Source organism: Amphiura filiformis, chromosome 17 (assembly GCF_039555335.1).
Source record: "Amphiura filiformis chromosome 17, Afil_fr2py, whole genome shotgun sequence".
Taxonomy (NCBI): Eukaryota; Metazoa; Echinodermata; class Ophiuroidea; order Amphilepidida; family Amphiuridae; genus Amphiura; species Amphiura filiformis.
In genome coordinates, this window is record NC_092644.1 from 61,645,292 (window position 1) to 61,669,234 (window position 23,943).

Here is a 23,943-nt window from a genome sequence, read left to right on the forward strand (position 1 = left end):
ACATAGTACCACTCAAAATGCATGAAACTGGTAAAAATAGTGAGCAAGTTTGGGTTGAAAGTCCAGAAACTAGCTGAAATATATACAAGTGCAGAAATTTGAAAAAGGCTGAATGAAAGTGGCATCTCTATATCCCATAACAAATGTGGGCACACAGTGTAATTTTGCTTGAAGAGCAAATGAGATGCTAATATACTCCCTGATTCAATAAACCGATCTGAATCCTCATCCTCTATTTACATACCAATGCAGTACATTGGCTAAGAGATGCCAGTTTGGTGATCATGAAAAGTATACATTAATCAGTAGCATGTGTCTCAATATGTGACATGCTATATCAAAAAGAGACACTTTTGGGCAGGTAATGAATTTTGAGTGTTTTACATATCTTAAATATAGAGATATTTTACTCCAATGAAATCCCCAATGAAATCGAACATTCCTTTAAGCGAGGAGATTGAGTTTGTAAGTTATGCTATTATAAAATTGGAAATTGTGATATCAGCCTTTAAAAATATTATTGACAATGTTGAGAGTTGGAACTACCTTGAAAAATGTCTCAAAAATACAAAATGACAGTTATATTCTGGTCTGAAACTATCAGACAATATTTTAAACATTATTAAGATCACAAATTTGCAACAAACACAAATTGTGAAAAAATCACCCCCGGGCAGATTTTTTGCTATTTCTCCATTTACGATCCTGCCAAAAAGTGTCTCCTTATGATACCATGTCACATATAGACCTACAGCAAAATGATATGGATTGAAAGCAGACAGAAATCTATGGGCACCAAACCATGGAATGAATGATGAAGACACAATTTATATTATTTTGGTTTACTTTGAAGGGTGATGACCCAAACAAGTGTAATTATGAATCACTTATCCAGAATGCTTATATAGATTCTTCAGCATAATGATATGGTGTCATCATTAGCACTTCTCCTCAACAAGCCAATGCGATGCCAATTCATCATACTATATACTGCAAGTATGTGTAGGCGTTTAATGTTTTCAACACTTGCAGGGACATAATTGTGTACAGTCCTCTCATATTAAATACTGCTCTATGGGCCAAGAATATTCATGCGGTGTTATTTCATGTTTAACTCTCAATGTGTAGTCCAAAAATTAAAATCGATCAGAAACGTCCCACTGTACAGTGATCAATACCTCACTGTCACATCATGCTGCACCTAAACTTGGACATCATCACATTTTTTTTGAGATTCACAACCTTAGATGTGATATCTTTCCTAAAACAGGCATGATTTTCACCCCAGATGACTACACCACTACAAGATTCCCAATTTATAGTATACTACTTGATTCCACATATCCCTTCATAGCTATACCAAATATCACAATCCTCAGCTACCACCAGCAGCGGGTTTCTTCCTACTCCGTCCTCCCGGGACCGTGCTGACACTTTTAGGTGATCGCGGTTTCCCTGTTTGAGATGATGTCTTTGTAGCATTGCTCTTCAGTGATGACACTTTGGATCCTTGACTGGGCCGATTTGGACTGGATGCTAGCGTCTTTTCTCTTGACCTTGATGCCATTGGTTTGGACGGAGTACTAGGGCTTAATGTGGCTCTCCCCTGGAGCTTTGAAAGACTGTTAGAGGACTGTGTGTATAGAATAAGGTAAAAACAAACAGGTGTATCATAAATGAAGTTTTCAAAGTAGACTAAAATTAAATAATGATAAGGCAAAAAAACACCTTTGTCTCAGCTTCCTTCAGGTCAAAATCCAAGCGCTATGTGTTTTTTTAAAGACATTTTTTAGCAATGCAATGGTAGAAATATATCAAGATAGTGATTAGTAACCCCAATGTCCCAGGTCACAGGTCAAATTTGAAGTTGTTTCCATGGGCCTAAGCTTTTGGTCAGTTGCAGCACTAACGCAAAGTTCCAAGATGCAAGTATAATTCACTAAAACTCTATGATGTGTCGTAAGTCTCAAAAGCTATGGTAAGTTACTTTCAATTTAACAAAAGAGATTATGATTGGTACACACTGCATTACAATGGGGATTTATATCATAAAGTTAAGAATGAAGAATACTACAGTTTTTGTCAGAGAAAAATGGCAGTTTACATTTTGAGAGCGTGTAGAGCGTGTAAACACGAAAGTAGGGTTCTGATTGGCTGAATCAATCGTCTGAAAATCATAGCAACAGACCGATAACCTGATTGGCCTATTATGCGTCCAAACGTTGGTCGACTCACATCGGCGATCTTGGAGGACGCGCAAAGCTCCGCGTATGTCGCTCATTAACAGGGCGTTTGCGTCAATCTGAGCAAGGGACTGCCATTCTTCTCTGAAATCCAGTGTAGTAACTTTACAACAGATTACTTCCACTTGGATGGGTTAATATAGTTTAGTGAAACATCTCTGGCTAGGCTGTTGCTACAATAAATGAATGTATTACTTACACTAGATTTAGGCATTTTTCCTTTCTTGTTACCAGGGTTACTGCTGTCACTTGATTGCTTTTGCACTGTCCCACTGCCACTACTACTCATACTATTTATGCTACTTTTACTCTCTTTGCTAGCCTGAAAATAAATAAAATACAAAGAGGCACATACACATTACTATTACTTGGAATAAACTGTGTTAGTCTCTGTTGCAAAGTCTACAAGTCGTAACTTGAGCAACAAATATCTGGATAATACTGTAAACATTATAAGTTTGTGCTTGATAATTATGTAAATGTCGCAGGTGACATAATTTCACAAACTAACTGGCAACAGTTTTTCAGTCTTTTAAACCTCTTAAAAAGAGGTTTTTTATACTAATTTTTACCCGACTCTATTTTACGCACCCATTTCGAATACATGCTCTTGGAGCTCTTACTGTAGATGCTCAATTTCAGGCTTATATAATTTGGGATGGGGCTGTGTTGGTGTGTTTTTTTTGGTTTTTTCCCATAAATTGTTTTCAAAAATCGAAAGGTAGGATGGTCCTAGAGGTGATTTTGCACCTGTTTGTCCCATTCTTTTCGCTGGCATTTTATTCTATTTGCTTTGTCTTGATTAGAATGTGCAATATTTATATAATATAGTTGTCTTTGTAATTGTATATGAGCCAGTGATGAAGCATAATAAATAAATAAATAAATAAATAAATACATACACAATTAATATTTTTTGTTTAAACCTTAAACTGAGTTACAGCATTAACTTGTGATCCATTTCTAGAGCAGTTTGAAGCCCAGTGCTTGATTGACAGCCAGTTTACCTGTTTTATTTTACCGAATTGATGTTAGACATACTACGAGGTTGTCGCCAGAGGGTATGTTTAGTGATGGAGGAGCATAAATTGGCTGGAACCGAGACTAAACCTGACTCACCTTGTGTGTGACACTACTATTCTCATCCTCACTCTCCTTAACTGAGTCCGTACTATCCACACTATCAATCCCTTCCTTCTTCTGCACATTAGCATTATCATCCACCTCACCATTCTCTTCTAATCTTAACTCATCTTTCCATTGTTTCATCATCTCTAATACATTAGTAGGCCCAGAGTGATCAGACTTGATCCCTGTGATCCAGGGATGATCCATTAATTCACTGGCGGTGAGTCGATGGGCAGGATTCACTTTCAGTAGACACATTATTACATTCTTTGCTGTAAACAACAAAATGATTAACCATAATGAATAAATTATAGTAACACAAAGTGTTACAGTAAATATGTGACCCACTCTGACAAAACCCCCATAAGTCGCACTCAGCCATTTCGAGATACGGCGAGTCAAAGTTGGGAAAGGGGTGAAAAACCTTGCAGATTTTGTTTTTCATTTTTTGATTCCTTATTATGTTTACTTTAACCTACCATTGAAAACAAAATATTCTTTTACGTTTAAAGCACCAAAATCTAGCATTTTCTGAGCCAAACCAAGTCCTTCACATGGTCATTTTACAATTTAAAAGCCATTTTTATGCATAATTTGCCTTTTCTTTATGTGTCGATTCCGTCTTCCCGTTAAAAGACCGTAAATGAGGACCACATGTCCCAGGAACATAATTTTGGTATCAAATAAAAGCTGAAGACCTATACTAAATGATAACATTAAAAACTCAATTTTCAATATCAGTGACTTATGTCTGGTTTTGTGGGCACGAGTCACATATGCACCATATCATTAATGTAAGCACACACAGAATTAGCCTATTGTCAAGATGTTATACTGGGAGACAGCTTTATTTCCTAAGTTGTATCATCTCTTATACTCGGCTATCCTTGGTATGCTTACATGAATATAATACTGAAAAGGTCATAACAATCAAATATTCAAGAGATTGTTTTTCAACCCTAGACGTGCCAAAATGATAGCACCTGTGTTAGCATTTTACAATAATGCATTATTTATCCTGCAAACCACATGTCTCAGTTGGCTATTCATTGTTTGAGTTCAACTGATGATCACGATGAAACTTGTGGTGAGACAGGTTAAAAAAATTAAGTCAAATAAGCAACTTCAATTCTAATTTTAGTTTATATGTGTGTGACCCAATCATTCACTAAAACAGATATTGTAAATTAGCTTACCCTCATCACTGATATTGAGCCACACTGGTGCAGAGAAATCTAATCTACCTGCTCTTATTGCATCATATAAGCTATCTTCATCATGACCTACAAATGGTGGTATACCACTTAATCTGTATGCAAACAAAACAGCAATTTTAGTAAGATACATGGATATCCATCATGCCGAATACCATGCAAAGAGCAGAATGGAGGAGGATTACTTGTGTGACAGCAAAGGGACTTTAACCCCATGAGAACTACCTGCCGATTGGCCAAAGAGAAGTTTTCATTATCAATTGGCCCGATCAGCAACATTGTTAGAATAATTTCACCACACCAAAAAATTGGGGTGAATTATTTGCAAAGCTCCATTCTGATTGGTGATTGAAGTGAAAATATCATGTAATTGACCAATCAGAGGCAATGTTAGATCGGCAGGTAGTGCTCAGGGGGGTTAAGGCAAGGCAATTCAAGGAAGATAGACAGTAAGGTAAGGGGAGGCAAGCAACATTATTGTATTATCTTATGAAGTTTTTAAATCTTTTTCAAAATCCAGCATTGTACCACAACAATCTTAGTGCAGATATCCTACACACCATATTCATTCTAATAACAGCTCTGGGCAATTATGACGCTATTTTAAGTTAGAGTAAACAAGCTCCAATGCAACACTGGATACAATTGGAGATCACTTGAAACCAACTTAAATTATTACATCTTGAAAGTCACTTTAATTTTTTTCACAAAATAACAAAATTTGTTTGCAGTTAGAGCAGGGTCTCAGGAGGACAACAGGATACAATAACTGACAATACCCTGCATTTACACTTTTGGGGATCATTATTCATAATCATCATATCGAGGGTTGAGAACCAGAAAGCCTCAACTCACAATCACCTGCTCCCACAAAATGAGCATAAAGTTGCCAGGGCACTATAGAAGATAGTCCATTTATCATGACAAAATTCAATAAAAAACAACAGACATGGTGGAGGAAATATTGATTTTTGAAGATTAAAGCAAGCAGCCAACTTTATGCTCATTTTGTGAGAGCTGGTCATAGTGAGTTACTGCTTTCTGGTTCTGAACCCTCGATATGCACTTGTAAAATATAAGTGACCATCCACCATGAATGGGCTGTGCAGTCGGCAGAGCTTTATCTATATAACCTCATCAGATGCAACTCAGAGAACACATTTCTTTTTAGGCCTTAATAAGGAGACTGTTTTAAGTAACAGTAAAGACATAGTCCAATGTCCTTGTTCTTCTGTCACGACAGATGCCGAGTTTCCAGTTCCCGCAGCGATTTTCAGTTCTCAGCCTTGAACTTCTACTCAAGTGATTAGATTGGTTAGGAGCTTTATTCTCCTTCTCAATGTCTTCTGGCCACTGTTGAAGACGCCAACGGAAAAATATCCCTGCTCTACCGCAACAGAAGAAACGCCCACAAGATTTCAAATTATATACCGGATACTTACAACATATACATAATAACACCAAGACTCCATACATCACATGTCTGACTGTAACCTTGGTTGTCTATTACCTCAGGAGCTGAGGATGTAAAAAAAAAATATGTGGTCATTAGCCCTGTCTCAAATGATTGATTCGATATAGTCGAGCCACATTATCAAGACAATTACACAATCAATCAAGTCAACTTCCCGCAACGGACATTTTCTATAAGAATTGAAAACATGATGTTATGTTGCATATCATGTACGGATGACATCACAGAGTATCATTAGTCAACATAGCCAGGTGAAGGCACACCTGACATTTATTAGAGGGATGTCTTAGCAAGTATATGTGACACTTGACATTTTGATGCAAGCACATAGGGAAACAACACCTATACCTGAATTGATCATTTGTCATGATTTGCAACATGCTAGCTAATAAGCAGAGGTACTGAAAAAGGGGGGGGGGGTACTTTTTTTGTTCTACATATTTTAAGACTATGTGGATTTTTATCAAATATCACTGGAAATGCACTGTAATTCAAACACATGATAACCAATAGGTAAAATTAAATAACAAATACATGGATTGATGTGTTGTGTTAAGTGCACATGAAGGTGAACATTGTGAGAGATTCACTTACCCATATACATAGGAGTACCACACATAGTTTGCATCATACCCTCACTACCTACACCTCCTTTCATTACTGATAACCCAAAGTCTGATACCTGGATTAAAGAAAATATAATGATAACAATATTATAACTACTGGCGGATTGATTGAATTCTGAACTCATATATGTGTGCAGCCATATCAAAATGATGCACTTGTTGGCAACTACATAATATGGCTGGCTATACAGTGTACATGTATACATACATTAATTCTTTCCCAAAAATTTGTTTCTGACAATATTAAGTGTCTTAAAGTCCAGATTTACATCGCAAAACAAAGAGTTAACATATATCCCTAGTATGACATCAAAGCTGTGTCAAACATATGACCAATGACATTCTAAACCATTGGTTATATAGCCTGCCTAGATAAGCAACATGATATTTGAACCAATCAAGTAAATTGAGGAAAAAGTTTGGAAAGTTCAATTGTGTGATTTTTTGCACTGCAAGCAAGAACATTTATCAACTGTAAACCTTGTATCAAAATTGTACAGAGTTATTTGCTGTGCATCAAGCATAACATGTGTGTATTCGATTGTATGTGAGTGTCTGACCTTTTGACTGTACAGCAGGATTTCTTCATATACAGCCTTGTTGTGCATGTAAATCTTGCTTGGGACACACATAGTGATCAAAGCGCATACTGGGACTCTATACATTTATGATACCAATTTTAGTTTAATTAGGACCCATCAAAATGTGTGCCTACAATGTGTGAGATATACCATAAAATGGCGGTAGTAAAACAATTTAAATATATTGACTCAAAAACTATTCATTTTCAACATTGCCCTCATTTGCTCAATATTATATGCACTTTGGCAAGCAAAATATAATTACCATAATACACTTCTATACACACCTTGATATTGAGTTGATCCTCTGGATGTTCTGAATCTTTACTTATTAGTATGTTATCTAACTTCAAATCTCGGTGTACAATATCTGCAAAGATAAACCAATTCAAAGGAAAGGATTCAAAATAGCAAATCTAAGACCTGAGTTTGATTTCATGACCAAAGGTTGTTGTAAAACAGCTGTATAGTCTTAACAATCTAAATTTTTGATAGTCTTGCCAGTGTCATATTTGTGCTTGGAGGACAACATATGCTGGAATATCAATATCAGGGTTCGGTTTTTGCCGGCAAAAACCTGTTTTTGCCGGCAAGGGTGGCAAAAACTGGCAAAAACCTGTTTTTGCCAGTTTTTGCCTGGTTTAAACCGGCAAAAATTGGCAAAAACTCACTTATAGTCACTCAACTATTAAAAAGTAACACAGAAAGCTCATAAACAGTGACACACACCTTTTAATGAATCATTCAACTTATTTTTTGTCTCATCAAGTCCTTAAAATGAACAGGTTTTGAATTTGATATATGCCACATTTCGGCTAAATGCACTTGAGCAATAAAAATGCATGCCTTTAATTTTACTTAATGTTACTTATAATTACAAAATCTATTGTAACTTAATAATTTGTTTGAGATGAAAAACTGAACTACAAATCACTTTTTTAGTTTTTGCCATTTTGCCGGCAAAACTGTTTTTATAGCGTTTAAAACCGCGGTTTTTTCCACCTGTGGCAAAAACGTGCGAACCCTGATCAATATCTCAGTCCTCTCGTACTGAGTTCTCTCAGGAAGAACTGCAAGTCTTCATTAATGCAGCCCAACAGTGGAATCTGTGCAAACATTAACTTGTGAAGATTGGACCAAACTAAATAGCTGGATGCCTGTTACGCATGAATGCTGGGGGGGGGGTGATATTCAACATTCATTGGTCCTTTGAAAAAGACCAGAATTCCTGGTAGACAATCCATTACATAGGCTTAAAGGGGGGTCCAGTTGACCAGGCAAACTTTCAAGGACAACCCAATTAAGTAGGCTTAAAATATAATCAAGTCAATGTTCACCTCTATACCACCAAACTTTGTACAGCTCCCAACTTAATGTGTTTTCCAGATATTTATAGCGGCCTTTAAGCAGGACACTGAACTGGATGCATCTGACCTTGGAACTGGGATATATTTAAAAGTAAAATAAACTAGGTCACACCTGCATCACAAGATGCTAAGCAGATCAATAGGCGAATGAGGTGCTGATGTGATGATGATGACGTGATTCAATTAACAAATCAGAATCCGACTTCATGTTTACGCCATAAACGGCGCCAAATCTGATTTAGGTGTAGGCAACATCAAGGGTGAAAATAAGAGAGGTTTTAACCAGGAGCCACTTTTTTACCAAGATTTGGTTGGAGTGAACCAGGGGCCACTTTGGATGCACCAGGAGCCATTTCCAATCACCAAGATGTGCTGGATGAGTTAAATAAGCACCAGTTGCTTTGAATTTGATATTTTTATTTCACTATCCAGGTGCCAGTTTCATGAGAAAAGTGTCCCCTGGTCAACTAAAATTGAGATGGAACCAGGAGCCATTTCAGAGTTTCTGGGGCCAAACAGCTCCCATCTCCCACTTATTTTCACCCTTGTTCAATATTTCAAGATGCTCTTACCATTTTTATGCATGTATGCAACAGTACTGGCTAATCTAGAGATGAGTGTATGTGTTTCTCTTTCATTAAATATCTGTTTCTCTTGAAATAAAGCACTAAGTTCACCACCAGTGCATAGCTCCATCACAAGAAACATTCTCTGCAAAATAAAGAAAGAGTTTCTCTTTGAATAAGTTCACCAGGACTGATATGATTAAAGTAATTATCAGATTATGTTGTTCAAGATGAGAGTAGGAGGACCAGAGGTGGTGCAGCGGCTGTATTGGCGCATTACTGACGAAATCTTCCGCACGAAAGATGAAACGTCTAAAACGTGAGTAAATTTCTGGACTTGAACAACATAATCTGATAATTAAATTAAAGAAAGAGTTTGATATTTTTTATAATTTGATCTTCAATGCCACCTGTTTATGTTTTCTAAAAAGAACAAATAATAATAAAAACATTTTCAAAGAGGACTGTGAACATTTATTTTAGAAGAGATCTGCAAATGAATTCAGATATTGCATATCTAGGTCTGGTCATAAGTCGAAGAAAAGCATCAAAACACTTTTCTCACTAATTTTAGCAAAAGGGTCAAGAAAAGCTGATGTCTTGAAATTGGAATACAATACTTGAATTCTATCTATCATCTCCTGTCATACGGTCCATAATACATGTTACACTAAACTAACACAAACTGACTCATAATTTAGCGTGTACAGAGGTCGGTATACACAAGAGTCGCATTAGTGTACATGTTCACGTAAGCTCATTGAACTCATTTGCATAGAATTGGATACCAGGATCGTATTCTGATTCGTCGTGCCTTCTAACCTGTTCTAATTAGCATACTTTTGGATACCTCCATATTTGGTATTACCTTATTAATTATTAATACCACTACGTTGTTTACATAGTGATGTCATTAGAAATAGTCATTTCGTCAAAGATCCGACAAATAAACATTTCCACTTTTCTTTCCATTCCTGTTATATTGTGAAATACCATATACCTGACGTGTTAGTCCAATATGATAGGAAAATATTTCTGGTGATAGCTAAATATTAAAGCTGTATTTTCGATGGAAAGGGGCCGGGACTTGTCGGCCATTTTGTTTGCAAAAGGCATGTTCTTCCTCCCTGCGTTACCCGGAAGTGACAGCACCAGAACAAATGACGTCATTTCTGGATTTCAGCCAGGACGGTTACGTTCAGGGCTATGCATCAGTATACGCATAAGCGTATCTAGGTTTTACTTTTCATTATAGAGGTGCCAAGGCATGGAACAAACTTGCATCTGATGTACGAAGTAATTACGAGTCAATGAACCTTCATATGTTTAAAAATGTATTTGCTCAATGTTCTATTTAACATGTCTTCTTAAAATGTTTTCCTTGTTTCCATTATTTCTGTATTAGAAAGTATAAACTTTGTTTTGATATGTTATTTATTAAGTATTGTATATTTTGTAATTAAGTGCAGGGCCTTCTTGGAGATCAGTACAAGATACTGAAGAGGTTACCCTGGATAAAGAAAGAATAAATAAATAAATAAATAAAATAAAGTAAAACATCTTTGGCATCACACTAGAAGGCACTCACATGTAAAGGTGGTATAGGTATGTGTGATACCCAAATGTCCCCTTTTCAGGCTCTCCAGTAGTTCTTAAGACTTCCATTTGGGGGTCATGATCCAGCTCTTTAGCTTCTCTTTGAGTAAAATTCCCAAAATTCATCTCTTTAGCTCAAAGTTTATATCTTTGTTCCACTGCCTATACCCAATTTGAGTTCACTAGACCAAAACCATTATATTGAATGTTTAAATCAGTTGTCCTTTCCCAAAGTTCGCACACACCTACCAAAATTGAAGTTGGGCCATCCTGCGGGCATCACCTTTAAAACAAGGTTGGGGCAATGTTCAAATGCAGACTGTGTCTAGACTTATAATGGGCTATTCCAGTTGAAATCCATATACCTCCTATGGAAGACAAGACATTCATCTCTCAAACAGGGGTGTGAATTTTAAATGGGGTTACCTGAATAGGTGGCTTCATTTGACATCCACATCACACTCCTTGTCTGGGAGACTTAAGGCCATGTCTTCCATAGGGGGTGTATGGATTTTAACTGAAATGGCCCAATGATTGACAGGTGAGGTGGCTATAATATCACTACTACTAGCAAAGAATGTCGCACTCTTTCTCAAACAGTGATGATAAGAGGCAAACTTACAATTCAAGAACATTTATGTGCTTTATTTCTTCAGCCTGATACAGTCTTTCAGATACATTTCCAATGTGACACAGCGTGCCTTTTCATAACCAACACAAATATACAACATTAATGCAGTAATGCTGTCACAAAAGACCAGCAAGGTTAAATTTCTATTCATTCAGCAAACAGACTAAACAAATGGCAACTGATATTTACCTGTGATGTTTCATATACTTCTTTCAGGAGTATAATGTGCTTGTGTTTCACCTTCTTCAATATGCCAACCTCCCTTTCTAACAACTTGACTGCTGAACTCCCAGCCTGTATAGAACATTATATGCATGAAAAATACAATGAGCAAATGGCATTAAAAGCACAGGGTAAACAATTTGTTTGGGCTTTTGCAGGCACCCAGGCAACTTAAGGAGGGGAGCAAGGCATGGGGATGTTGAACTTCTGTTATTTTTTCCCCTGAATTTATATTAATTCCAATGCCTTAAGCTTTATGTTATTTTGTTTACCTTTTTCATGTTTGCTACTTGAAGATCCAAATATTTATATGAATCTGTCAACACACATAATACTTCAATTTGAGAGCATAGTAGTTCGTGAGTTAGCGACTGACAAGTTTTATAACAGTTTTAGTGTCTTATTCCTGCAGAACACAATCTAGCAAACCAAATCAGTTATATATCAAAATGTAAATACTATTATCTGACTGATAAAGAAAAAACAGACCGCAATGTGGCCATTACCTTTTCTTTATTGATAACTTTGATAGCCCATTTCTCTCCAGTCTCCTGATGTGTACCTTCAATCACTACTCCAAAACTGCCTTGTCCAAGCTTCTTCCCAAGAGTGTACACTTTTTCAACTGCTGAATCGTCCTCTATTCTTGTGTGCGGCACCGGCTGCGTATTCTCTGACCCAAATGAGCTCCACATGATGGAAGATGAGGGCGCTGGATAATTGTTGATATCAACTTATGATATGTTTTACTTTATAGGTTTGCTAGCCTTTCATGACAGTGTTCACATGTTGGAATATGTTCTGTTTTGTATCTGTATTTTGGAAGAGAAAGAGAGACATAATGATTTTTTTGGTACAAATTTACTTATGATTGTTGTTTACTTGAAGAGATTATAGTTGATGACATCATAGCAGAACTTAATGAATTTAAATGCATGACGTCTAAAAAATAAAACATTTGACAGCGGGTTAATCTTGACGATGGCAGTAAGATTCTATAATAGCAAGTACTGCTATAGAATTGCTCATATGTTTGTAAAAACCTGTACTCTTCTCTACTTTTAAATTTGAAATAATTTTGCTAATAAATAACCCTGAGGCAAGGGCTGTACAATGATTATGAGCCCCCTGTAAGATTTCCAAATTGCATGCCCAAAAATCCTTGCCCCCCCCCCCCCAATACTTGTCCCCCCCCCCTTGCCTGCCAAAAAATCCTTGCTACCCCCTTTGTGCACATGCAAAACTTTTAAATAGGAACCCAATTTGTGAACTTTAAATGGACTAAATATATATTTATAATACATTGCGATCACAAAATTTTGGTAATATTTGAATGTTTCCGTTATGCTTTCCTATGCCTTTTAGAGCATTTTTAAAAGGTGCCCTACAAATGCCGGGACAAATGCATACCAAAAATTGCTTCCCCCTCTCAATCTGTCAAAAAATACTTTTTGCACTTTCCCTTCCCTTTTCAAATGTAAAATCTGTCACCAAAGACAGGATGTAAGTCTTCATACATACATGTGTACATAAGTTACCATTCCTAGCATAGCATGTTTCTCTATTTCTTTTCAATAATCCTGATGCATATTTGTAGATCTTTATCATTTAGTTTGTGTCATCATGTATCATTAGATAATAAGTCAATATTTTGTTGTAATCATCCAATAGGTGACACCGTTCTACACAGACCACCTCAAGCTTTAAGTTCCTTTTGATATGCCATGTAAATACTATTATGATTAGATCAATGCAACCACAATAGATCAATCCACTATTAATGTTGCATATAGGGTCTATTTATTTCAGGTTTTTGGAGCAGTATTGGGATATTGATTTGGAAGCATGCAGGTCATAGGCCTACCTATCAAATTCTAGAGCCATGGCAAAATCCCAGTCTGTATGCTAGGTATCATGCTGCTGCTGCTGATCACATGATTAATGCTCACACTCGCAATTTAGGGGCTGTGCAATAATTATGAGCCCTGGGGGAGGGTAAAATTGGGGCGGCAAGAAATTTTTGACGAGCCGAAAGGGGGGGCAAACAATTTTTGGCAAGCCGAGAGTGGGGGAAAGCGATTTTTGGCACACATTCTTGGGGCGTGTTTTAAATAAAACGCTCTAAACAGGCTTAGGAAAACCGTACAGAAACGCTTAAATATGCATATTTTCCTACTCGATAGTCGATACGCTCACAACATGTAAATAGACCATTTAAGTTTTGCAAATTGGGATCCCAAAAATTTGGCATGTGCAAGGAGGGGGACAAAAATTTTTTGGTGGGCAGAGAGAGGGGGCAAGCAATTTTTGGCGGGCCGAGAGGGGGGGTGGCAAGCAATTTTTGGCGAGATGTTTGAAAATTTTACCCCTCGGGGGACCTCATAATTATTGCACAGCCCCTTAGATGTAGCAATGAGAGGGAACTGGGCCAGTTCTACCAAAATCATGTAGCAATATCTTGTTAAATATAAGCTTTAATTTCATGTTTAATCTTCAGAATTAAAGTGTGCAATACAAATTTCTTTTGTTGCTGCGGTCCTGAGGAAGACATCAAGATGTTTATGCCCCCATCCATGCCCTTTCACCAAGGCTACAAAATTGGGCTACTTTCAAACTGCCTGCCACATCCCACATGAAAGTCTAGTAGTATGGCATTTTGCTATGGTAATTTTACTATAAGCCGTAATTTTACTATAAGCCTTAATTTCCAGCTTACTAAGGGGATGTCATTTTCTTCGGCACAGGGATCATGAATATGTCGGTGACCGGAGTCAATTTTTTTATGACCCCCCTATCGCGGGCTAAATTTTTTTGCAACCCCCATATCTCGGGTCGAACATTTGTATGACCCCCCTCTTCCGCATACACAGACTGACTTCTATAACCCCCCCTATTTTGGGTGTAAAAAAAATTGTAACCCCCAATTTTGGAGTTAAAAATTGTATGACCCCCAGTATATTCATGACCCCCCTTCCGAAGAAAATGACAGCCCCTTAAAAGATCCTTGACCTTAACAAGCACATAGATGGCCAAAGACATCAGTCTTTGATATGGCCATATTATTATTGATCACTCCAAGGTCTTTGATGACTCATTCTTCGGAGAAATGATGCAAATAAAATTGCCGCCCACCCAATTTTAGTTGGTTTCCGGTGCCCAAATTAAACACCCCAAACATTACGATTTGCTTTTCCTTTCTTGGCAATTGGGCTACTTGAGGTGGAGCTGGCAGCATATGCACTTTATTGCACCCAATTACAAGTGTGTGTAGGATCTTTTGATCCTAATTACTGTAAAAGTGAATGAGCTTCACTGGCCAAGCATTGTAGTGTTTACATTCTGATGATATTACAACTATTTCAACCATACCGCTAATCACTGACCTCACCTGTACTTCTATTCACAATCAGCTGCTAGCTGAAGGTGAAGGAAATTAATTTATCAATAATCAGCGATAATATGAGATGGTTTAATGGAGCAAGCTGATTGATGTCATTCTATTTTTGCATAACAATAGCCAGTCTTACCTTCATCTGTGAGCTGAGAAACCAAGAAGCCAAGACCTTGCTTGCTACACTATGAATGTATTGATCCACCCAACAAATGTTTTCAAATTTGTGTAAAAGTTTATTCACTTTAGCTATACAAATATACTAATAGGCCTACTAATTTAATATTCAATATCATAATTCAGCCAATCAAAACAAAATATGATTGGGGGGGAAAAGTGTACTTTTCTGTTCATCTGTTGGCAGTGTTGCCTTGGTCTTCTTTCTACTTTTTTCTTATCTTCTCTTCGTATTACCAGTAACAAGATATTGAGCAAATTCTAAGATAGTTGACATTGTTCATTTTATGCAAATCCAAGAAAAATGAAGATGTTAAACTCACATTTTAGTGATGTTTCACCACTACACTACGCAGTTAAACAACAATTAAATCTAACAATTGAAATGAACTTGTTCAAAGAAAAACATTCTAAAATATTTTATAAATCACAAAACCTTGTTTCTGGCTATTGATTGTAGGGTATAAGAAACTAAATGGGTAATAATATAATAAATTCAGGGTCTAACCATCTATAGAAACCCTGGTTACTTCCAGGGTCTATACTGTAAACCATCTGAATGAATAAGCAATTCCAAAAAGTCCACATTGACCATTTCCTGCATACTATGAGCTCCAGTGCAATCTGCAATCCCTCAGTCAGACCATAGACTTCCTGTTCAAACGTGGGTGCTAGTTAAACCAAAAGACCTCCCTGCTTGGTATGGATATTTAAATGATTTTAGAAGAGCAGTGAAGATGTAAACTTGCGTTCCAGATGTTGAATCTACATCATGCAAAATTTGGGCGAAAGAGAAACAGGTGTTTTTATTTTCGGACCATTGTTTTCTATGATTGGTGGTAGTAGCGTGGGATTTGATAATAGTACTTAATCAAACATGGAACCAGCATCCAGTTGTGGTCAATGACTTGATGCAAAGGAACGCTAGCGACTTTAAATCAGATATCAGAAATTTCTTTCTGATAAAGCGACGAAAGTTATGTCACAAAAAACTTGCCACACTCCTTGCCTAGTATAAATGCCCTTCAGTTATAAATAATCTTTCAAATGACCGCTACTATTTTCTGAAATTTTCAGTTTGCAGTACAAGTATGAACATAATTACATTATCACTATACTCTGAAAAAATAAAGTCCTATACCTCAATGATGATGAAACCTAGGTGTCCAGCTAAGGTGCAAAGAACTCCAAACTACTTACATATCGTTACATAACACAGTGTACCCAACACCTAATACAAATATAATGACCATAGTCTGAGTCTGAGATGTAGATTTTGTCTCTTTAATGCAAATAATACTTAGCAATATTACAATTTACACTTCTGTTACAAATACTTAATGATACTTGCTGCTTGCACACTCCTTACCTTAGAAACCTGGCCTTAGAAACATGTTCACACTTGGACTTATAAATTCATAGACGCCTATCAACACAAAATGAAGTTGCTCTTCTAAACTTGCTTGAAGTTGCTTTTATGACCTTGGGCAAACATGTATATTATGAAGCAAGGGTTCCTGATCATCCCGTCACAAATTTGGACCAAACTAGTCAGTTGAAATTGTTCATGTTCAGTTCTTTTTAATAAGATCAATACCTGGCTGGAAACCGAACCGTGCTCATGAAAAAATACAAATTTCATTACTTCATAAATCTTTGTGTAAGCATTTTTATCCAACAGACTTTTGGTTTGAATCTTAGCACAGATCCTGGAAAGAAACTTCCAGGATCTGTGATCTTAACCATGGCATAAAACAATTAACATATTTCCACCAAATCCATTTTGGTATTTTTTTTGCATTTATAATTCGTCTGCCACTCTGCCAATATGCAAATTTATTAAATTAGGCACCATTCCTTGCTAACTCACCAAATCAAACAGCCACTTTGACATACTGGTGAACATTATAGTCCTCAATGCATCATTCATGCATTGTTGCAGGGCACAAAAATCTGGTGAACATTTTAGCCAATCTTCAAGTTTCAAACCAAAGGGTGAATTCACATTATGATAATTAATATAGTCACAGCCAGTTAGAGAATGTTGGTACTTATCTAACATCATAGGATACCCGTTGCTATTGGTACCAAATATAAAGTTTGTATTGTAGTAGAAATTCAGAGAGGGAATCAACAGACCCATATGCAACAAATATGTCTTGCAGGCATGAGACTGCACTTTCCTAAAAAAAACTGAAAAAACTGAAAATGCGCGTGAAATTGGGCAAAAAGTACCAAAAACAGGCTGAAATTAAATAAAGTTGCGGAAATTTTGACTAAAAAAAAACCTGAATTCAGTTTTTAAACTGAAAATTCTCATGCCTGGTCTTGGTAAAATGTAAACAAAGTTAGCACATGTATTGGCAACCACTGTACACACAAACTGAAAATAAGTTTTACTTTGTAGCCTCAAGTTTAATTAAAATGCAGTTAGGAAACCAATATGGTTTACCTTGTGTACTTTCAATTACTATGGGAAATATGATCCACCTGTTTGTGTAACTTGATCAAGTTTTCCTAAAACTACATAACATGACTACAGGTATAAACCACAAATGCTTGGACCACATGATGACAAAATAAAGGTTTGACTTAGAACCCTAACCCTAATGCCCCAAGGGCTTTTTGGTGACTGGAAGGGAGAGGAGAAAGAAATAAAGAGAGAAAACAAAGAAGTTGTTTGCTCTGGGAGGGATTCGAACCCTTACCCGAGACCCCTCTTATACCAACCACTAGGCCTGCGACACTTAGCAATGGATCTTTTGATGGCCCGGGCAAAGAAAGTGTGCCCATATCACTTAGGGTGATTGCGTCATCACATCTGGTGGGATGCACACATGCGCAGTGCATATATCAAGTAGTATTTTGTAGTACCCTGTAGGCCTACTGTTAGGGTTAATTAGGCCAATATGGAATTTCAATAGTGGTAAACTAACCCTAATGCCCCAAGGGCTTTTTGGCAACTTGACTGGAAGGGAAAAAAGGAAGGAATAACGAGAGAAAACAAAGAAGTTGTTTGCTCTGGGTGGGATTCGAACCCTCGACCCCTCGCATACCAACCACTAGGCCGGCAACACTTAGCAACGGATCTTTTGATGGCCTGGGCAACAAAAAACGTGCCCGTGATTGCGTCCCCTAGTAAGAACCCACACAGAAACATGGTTCTTCATAGAACCATGTGAGTGAGGGCTTTTGTCCTGCTTTTCAGAACCTGTTTTGGTTCTTTAAGGACCTTTTTAGGTTCTTTTAAGGAACCCAACATGTAGGGCTAGCTTAGACCCATTATTATGTTTAGAACTGTATTAAAAGACTTGGTTAATATGGCTGTGTACTCTAGATGATGTTTGTTTCAAGGATTTGAGCTTTTTGATATAGACATGTACTTTGTAATGTTTTTTTATACATAATTCAAACAAGCAAAGAAAATCTATATTTTTTGATGGATTTTATTTCATTATTTCACTTAGTGTTCGCAATTAACATTTCAAATGCAGGCACGTAGCCAGCATTGTCAGTCCGGGGTGGCAAACGTCAGTATCGTCCCTATTTTTACTCTCCTCTACTCCCTTTCCCTTTTCTTTTTCCTACCCCTTCCTCCCCTTTCCCCTCTCCTTCCCCTTTCCCTTCTCTTTCTCCCTCTCCTCCCCCTTTCTGTTCGCTTTCTCCCCCTCCTTCCTCTCTTTCTCCCCTTCTTCTCGTCCCCATTTTCCCTCTTCTTCGTCCCCATTTTAGATGTCCGAGGGGGCAGTCTGCCCCACCTGCCACCCCGCTGGCTACGCTACTGTTCAAATGGGCAAAAACTCTTGTTCAAACAGCGAGCGGGGTACAAATATGCAACACAACTTTATTCATGTCGCACCACATAGTTGCGCAATTCGTTAATGCGCAGTATATGTTACACGACTCTTATCTGCATGCGCGACACAAGCTATGGAAGCACTAATCTCACAAGAACCTTGTGGTTGAATGTCTCTGTTTTAGCTGATAAAATGTGTTTTGATCAAACTTCTCAAGCCTGTGTACAGGATGTTCAAGTCATGTGACAAAATTGCGGAGAGTTGTTGCATTCTCTTGTGAGCTTTGAGAGTATTTTCTTGTCTATATATATTCTAATTTCATTGACCTGACCTCAGTGACCTGATCACTTATTACCAATGTGAAAAATGACCATTCCATCCATGTATCACCCTAGATAAACACGATCATATTACGTGCTTTGACACCCCCTATTTCTCTTAATGGAATAATCCCGATTGCGGCTCTCTCGCAAGATGACCTGTTCTTGTCTCTCTGACCCCAGCTTTACTTTGTGAAGTTAGCCGATCAACGGACAAGATTGGATGAATTTTCCCACAAATAGTGATGAAATATCCACTGAAGTGCACCTGAAATGGCACATATAACTGAGAATTGTGTCAACAACACACATAACAAATTGGTAGGTAAACTTATGTAAAAAGGTGGTGTTGAGGTATTTTAGAATGGCTGGCTTATAAAAATTGTGATTATGTAATGGTATGATGTTTACCCCAAAGTTTGATACGAAATGGCATTCGTGAGCAAATTTGTTGCTATTTTTTTTCAAGCAAGCTGAATCAATCGTCTGACAAACTGGTCATGAATCACAGCAACAGACCGATAATCTGATTGGCCGATTGTGTGTCAAAACATTGGTCGGCATAGATCTGCGCCCTTATAGGGAACACAAAGCTCTACGTATGTCACTCATTAAGGCCAGAATAATGGAAGACACATTCGTCCATGCCCGAATTTGAGATTTCTTGATATTTTACTTGTTTTTCCAGGTCCAGTGAGTTCAAAAAGCGTCGTGGACGCGAAAACGCGATAAACTGTGAACCCTGGTGAGAAACATTCCACCATTGCGTCCCTTATCATATGGACCCCAACGGAAATAAAGCCTCTTACTATTAGTATTATTGGAGGCTTTGGGCTATCCTTGGTCGGTACTCTTTGGAATTTTAAGAATGGTATCACTTTTGTTGTTTTATAATTTTTATATACTGGTACTTCTCACTTTGCATTTCACCCTATATAATTTATGTCTTGTAATAATGTGCAATCTGACTGTAATTGTGTGCAATTGTAATTTTTAATGTTTGAGTGTTTAGGCCAATGAAATTCAATTCCTTGTTTCCCCTTACACATATTTTCATGACTGTGTAGGGAGGTGACCATTTCATTTTTCATTATTCATACCATTTCATTATTGCATCTGTTACAGGTGTAACTGTAAACCAATAACTACCCATGTATGTATGTGATAAATCACAGTTTGTAGTTTACAGATGTAGTTTACAACCACATGATGATTGTACAACTATTATCAAAAGTTTCACAATATTTTTTACGGGATGAGATCAGAGCAGATCAAAAAGTGCGGACAGAGAAGTGAGTGTAGATACTGGTATTCATTTTTAATTCATTATTAACCATTATATGCCATGCTCCTACTGCAAAGAAAATCCCTGAAAATCAACAGAAAGAGATTTATGATATATATTTTTTACCACAATTTTTAATTGGTATGTTAAAGTTTGTTAGAAATCAATGTTTTATTCAAAATAATGAAATATTTGGCCAGCAATTGGTTTTGAGCGGAGTAGTAACGGTAAACAAGGAATCAACTTTCATTCTAAAGCCTTATGAAATGAAATCAAATTGTAGTTTGAAGGATGATTATTTGCGGACGTTTGTGTTTTATACAGACTATTAGAAACCTTAATGATGCTAAAATCCTCCAGGAGGATCTTGATAGTTTATCTGAATGGGAAAGCAAGTGGCTCTTAAGGTTCAATGCCCAAAAATGCTTTCTCCTTTAATTACCGGCTCTAGGTCACCCATCATGACAAATTATAACTTGGGAAATTCCAGTCTTGTTAATTAAAACAACCTCTCACTCATATCTTGGTGTGGAGATATCACAAGACCTTAAATGGGACACACACATATCAAAGGTTACCGCTTCTGCAAACAAAACACTTGGTTTCATTAGAAGAAACCTGAGTTCATGTAATAAGGAAACAAAAGCAACAGCCTACACCGCACTTGTCAGACCGACAGTGGAATATTGTGCCAGTGTGTGGGACCCGTATACAAATGAACATGTACATGAGATTGGTAAAATCCAGAGAAGAGCAGCCCGCATGGTGTGCAATGATTACCAACAAACCACTAGTGCTTCAGATAAGATCGCTGGATTCAGGATTGGGACATGTTAAGTGCTAGGAGAAAGATCGCAAGGGTCAACGTGCTACACAAAGCCATAGGGGGCCACCTGGCCCTACCAGTGTTGGACTACCTGTGCCCGGCCCGGCCTGCAAACACCAATACCTACATTCCATATCACTCAAGAACAAACTGCTTTAAGAACTCATAAGTTGTACCACGTACCATCGTTGATTGGAATTCATTACCACCAGATCTCCAACCAATCGAAGAAGTAACCCAATTCAAGAAAAGCTCATTTGAATTCTTCAGGAAGCTAGAACAACAATATCAGAGACTAACTCTAAATAGCATTTACTAGCGCACTCACACCCTCTTCGTGTGATTCTTTGTGGAACGTTGGAAAGAGTACCGGTATTTCAAAGAAGAAGAAGATGTCCGGGGGGTACTCAGTACCAGGGGTAGCGTTTTAAGGGGTCTTGGGGTCCAGGACTCCTTGATTTGGCAGGTCCCCGTGATTTGGACCCCTTAATTTTGTACGTCTGTATAGAATTAGATGTCTGGACCCCTTTATTTGCCAATTTGGACCCCTGGACTCAGCAGGTCACCGCTAATCCTGCTCAGTACAAATGACCATACGGGGACGTGCCGCAAACATGGGTAGCATTTTCAGCCTTCTGGTATATCAATGTCCCTTTTCAAAGCCTATTTTGGTATATGAATGGGTCCTTTTTTCAAAATTTTCTCACTTTTTTTCGGAAAACAGCCCAATTTTTCCTTTAAAAATCTAGACAAAATTTTCCCATAATTTGTAAAAACTAAGACAATTTTGATATAAAATTGGATTGGCTGATCAACGCACTTGACAACAAGCCGGCTGACCCATTGGTCATCGGCGCGGCGCGTATTAGGCAACCTTGTCACTTCTACGCGATCGCAATTCACCAGCGCGTACCCGGATCACGGAAGTTTTAAAAAAAAAAACTTTATGTAGGCCTAATCGGCAATCAGAGCCTACAAAATGTGGCGCATATAATGATATATCATGACATCAGGAATTTTACGGAATCTTACTATAAATAGGGGAATGTTGTTTGTATCTGTGTATGAAGATCGAAAAAGGCTCCGTCAGTTTGGATCCAAATGTCGCCAAATTCACACAGGAGATTTTAAAAGAAGTATACAGGAAAATGCATTGCACTTTATTTGGTTGAAAACGGTCAAGAATTGGCTGCAAAAACAGTGAAAATATGGGTAAAAGCGGGGTTTTTTGTTATGAAAATCGGCAGCGCGTTGGCGTCGCGTGCGTAATGCGCACTACACCATCAAGCGCGTAAATGGCGCAGAGCCACGCGACTTGCAAGCCAGAGACCGGTGGACATGATAATACGGAAAGAAGGAAAAAGAGGACATTATGTGAGTTATGATAACGGGTGCACCCGACAAAAAAGGTACGAGTATACGGGTTAAACTTAAAGTAACTAAATGAAAACGGGAACAAAAGAAAGAAGGAAAGAGAGAAACTAATCTGAAATGTAAAGAAAAAAAGCTAAAATTAGAACAGAATTAAATAAATAAGATGGAAAACGGGAAATCACAAGCAGCAAAATAAAAAAAGAAGCTAAAAGGAAATGTAAGAAAGAACAGATTGAGAAAATAATGGGAACGGGGTTAAATAAAATACATGGAAACAGAAAATCACAAGCTAAGCAGCAAAATTTTTTTAATGGGAACAAAGTCTACACTACAGCCCCATGTAAAAGAAATTGAAAAGAAAGAAAAATGGAAATGTAAGAACCAAGTTTAAGAAGGGACATATTTAGATAAATAAAATGTTCTTTTTCAATGATCCTACTGTTCAGTAATTCCTCTTGTTTTAGTGAACGATCCATTTACTCATCTAGCGGGGACCCGCGCGAAGCGCGTGTGTCCCGCTAGTAATAATAAATTAAATTTTATTTTTTTTATTTTTTTTTTATTTTGAACATTAAAAGTTTACCTGATTTCTTCACACATGATCATGTGATGTCGGCTATCCTGGAATATGCAACAGCTCCATGAAGTTTTCATTCACTAAAATGTTCGGAAATCATGACTTGATGAAGATAAACAAATTTCCACTTCTTTCTTGTACAATGTACTTCCACTTGCCAGGCCCAGGTTTACAGTAAACTTTACTGTGTACGATGAACTGGGGTTGAATAGTGCGAGTGATCATGCGTTATTTCTCATACGAAGATGTTTGTTGTAATTATGGCAGTAGGCCGACATACACAAAGATACAGTGCACAACAAAATAAATAAATTTTTTGTTGACAAAAAGGTAAATTTCTACGTCAAAACAATCACATTTCCAGAAGAAAAACCATCATGAGATCACCTGTCATGTTCGCCATGGTGAATGTCGCTACAATTAGCCTCACCTCTTTTAAAATTAGTAATGGAATATTCGATGTTCTTTTATGGACATTGCTCCCGGGCTATGAGAAAAAATAAATTTAGGGTTGCCAGCTTATAGCATAGTGTTTTTAAAATGAGAAG

The 23,943-nt window shown here is 37.4% G+C and overlaps 1 protein-coding gene across 1 annotated transcript; it reads right to left on the reverse strand.

Moving 5' to 3' along the window:
- Window positions 1–317: 317 nt before the first annotated feature.
- LOC140138120 (serine/threonine-protein kinase 33-like) lies at window positions 318–23,839 on the reverse strand. The gene is made up of 11 exons (XM_072160041.1): window positions 23,402–23,839; window positions 12,155–12,460; window positions 11,616–11,720; window positions 9,206–9,344; window positions 7,554–7,636; window positions 6,654–6,741; window positions 6,028–6,103; window positions 4,568–4,680; window positions 3,363–3,643; window positions 2,443–2,565; window positions 318–1,633 (listed from the first exon to the last, which is right to left on the reverse strand). Exons 2-11 carry the CDS (start codon window positions 12,341–12,343, stop codon window positions 1,376–1,378), a joined length of 1,455 nt encoding a protein of 484 aa, XP_072016142.1. The 5' UTR covers window positions 12,344–12,460; window positions 23,402–23,839; the 3' UTR covers window positions 318–1,375.
- Between the last annotated feature and the right edge of the window lie 104 nt (window positions 23,840–23,943).

What these genes read in the sequence shown, in the direction of transcription:
- LOC140138120 (XM_072160041.1), bottom strand. Translation starts at nt 12,343, where the DNA reads ATGTGGAGCTCATTTGGGTCAGAGAATACGCAGCCGGTGCCGCACACA. An exon ending in GCTCAATATCAGTGATGAGG is followed by an intron (nt 3,644 to 4,567) that starts GTAAGCTAATTT and finishes TGTTGTTTACAG; the next exon opens with CAAAGAATGTAATAATGTGT. An exon ending in GAAAAATGCCTAAATCTAGT is followed by an intron (nt 1,634 to 2,442) that starts GTAAGTAATACA and finishes CTATACACACAG; the next exon opens with TCCTCTAACAGTCTTTCAAA.